The following is a 2,297-nucleotide window of genomic DNA, read 5'->3' as shown; positions in this document are numbered from 1 at the left end:
CAAAGCTGCACTTGGAAAAAGGTAATTCAATATGAGAATATATATATGGACATCCTCGTTTCCTAGTGGTTAGTGGTTACAATGTGAAATCAATAGGCTCTCAGGTAGAGAGAATCCCGGATTGGCGGATTGGAATTGGTAACGATGTGTGCGCCGTTTGATGTCACCATAATAAAAAAAAAACCCAAAAGTTAATAAAATCTCAACTTCAATCTATCAAAAATAACCATGAAACTTCGCTGAAAATATTGTTTATTAATTCTGTTAATAATAACCAACAAAACATATATTGGCCTTTCATTCGTTCATGACCACCGAAAAGCAGTTCTTCATGGATTTTTCAGCGGCTATATAATAATAATAATAATAATAATAACAATAATCTCTACCCAATAATACCATAGTCGTATATGTTGCAATGGGTGTGGTGTGGATATTTTTATCAATACGGGTATACATAAATAACAAAAAAAAGATTATGACTAAGGTTATATGTTGGAATATCAGTACCTGCTTTGAAATTAATGTAATTCTTTCGTTACTTACGGGTAGTGGGCTTTAGCAATAAGCACTAGATCATGGAAGTTCAGCAAGGTTTAAAGTCATATTATATGCTAATCTTGATATATTTATAGACAACTATATATTGATAGAAACTAATGTTAATCAACTACAGAAGGAATTTCAACTTGACACATCTGAATAACTAGGCAAATGAACAAAAGCTAAGTATCTAAGTTAGGGCTCATAATTGTTTGACACTTCGTAAATCAAACACTACACACAACGATATTCTCAATTTCATATATATATATATATATATATATATATATATATATATATACATGGCTAGGCATACCTACATAAACATAAATATTCCCTGCCTAACAAAGCACCTGACATGTTATTGTAACTCAATTATAATCATAGATAATATATATATATATATATATATATACATGGCTAGGCATACCTACATAAACATAAATATTCCCTGCCTAACAAATCACCTGACATGTTATTGTAACTCAATTATAATCAGAGATTCATGGTTTTGTCAGAAAACTGAATCTTGAACATCGAAAAATATAATATATATATATATATATATATATATATATATATATATATATATATATATGTCTACACACTTCTAGGGATTCTAGATTTATTTATAACAGCATAAAGTGCATTATTGTATCACCGATCATATATATATATAGAGCCCATGGGTTCCTTATCAAACCAAGAACTAGCCAAAAGTTATAGATTGAAGGTCGTTGCCATAATCCTTGAAATGCCGTTGCGTGTTGTCGATCGATTGCATTTCAAATGAAGACGCTGAAAATGAATTAGCACCTTCAAAGACTCCATACGAAGAGTTCTGAATCAGTGAGTATTCTGGGTAATGATGATGATTCCCTATTAAAGGGGTTTGCTTATCAAGAGCCTCGATTTCGGAGTTTGAAATAGTACTAGCATTGATCAGCTGTTGAAAGGTGTACGGCGAGCTTTCCAACCCTAATAACGGACAACCGAGATCAAAATTAGGGTTTACTGTTCCTGAGCAATTGGTAAAGCTTTGAACAGCTTGCAATTCCTTCAGTGAAGCTAGTTGTGCTTGTAATTTCACCACCTACAAAGCAAAAACAAAAGAAGTAAAAAAGAAGTCCAGTTTAATTGACTAGTAAAGATCTTGAGGGGTATATATATATAGCTAGGGTTTCCGATCTGGGTTGATTACTATATATACCTGTTGCTGAAGAGCGAAAATATGTGAAACACAGCCATAAATTGGATCCTGAAGCCTGGCCTGAGCTTCATAAGAGATCGTCACAGCGGCTTCGCAGCGGTCAGTCACAGGCAGGTGAGAGAGAAGCTTCGACACATTGCTTGCTCCGAAAACTTTATGGATAGCCGCGAAATGGGCCGAACCCTGTTCGTGGCAAAAATACGGTGCAAAAACGCAACCACTAACACATTTTCTTCTCAAGAATTTGCAGGCTCCACAAGGAGAACCAGTACTGGTCATTTTGATGATGATCTTTAGATTTGATTTGATTTTTTTTTTTTTTTGGGTTCTTGTTTTTCTGTTTACTTTCTGTCATATTAATGATCAATTTATGGCTTGTATATAAGTGCAGGGTGGAGAGAGTATTACGATATAATATTGAATAATTAATTAAATTAGGTCTCCATAATGGGCTACAGATTTCAATATTTTGTTTCCTTTTATTACAAGCGGACACCCTTTCACGTACCATCCATTTTAATTTTTCTTTGCTGATTTGAAATTA

The 2,297-nt window shown here is 33.5% G+C and overlaps 1 protein-coding gene across 1 annotated transcript; it reads right to left on the bottom strand.

Annotated features, from left to right (window-relative positions):
* Positions 1 to 1,158: 1,158 nt before the first annotated feature.
* LOC149388356 (LOB domain-containing protein 29-like) lies at positions 1,159 to 2,064 on the bottom strand. The gene is made up of 2 exons (XM_089624304.1): positions 1,754 to 2,064; positions 1,159 to 1,636 (listed from the first exon to the last, which is right to left on the bottom strand). The coding sequence occupies exons 1-2, from the start codon at positions 2,030 to 2,032 to the stop codon at positions 1,253 to 1,255; spliced, it is 663 nt and encodes a 220-aa protein (XP_089480430.1). The 5' UTR covers positions 2,033 to 2,064; the 3' UTR covers positions 1,159 to 1,252.
* Between the last annotated feature and the right edge of the window lie 233 nt (positions 2,065 to 2,297).

The sequence above is a fragment of the Urtica dioica genome, chromosome 8 (genome assembly GCF_054948205.1).
Source record: "Urtica dioica subsp. dioica isolate 48M chromosome 8, U.dioica_male_clone48M_v1_H2, whole genome shotgun sequence".
In the NCBI taxonomy this organism is placed as follows: domain Eukaryota; kingdom Viridiplantae; phylum Streptophyta; class Magnoliopsida; order Rosales; family Urticaceae; genus Urtica; species Urtica dioica.
The sequence above is the reverse complement of the archived record's forward strand: the minus strand, read 5'-3'. Positions and strand labels throughout refer to the sequence as shown.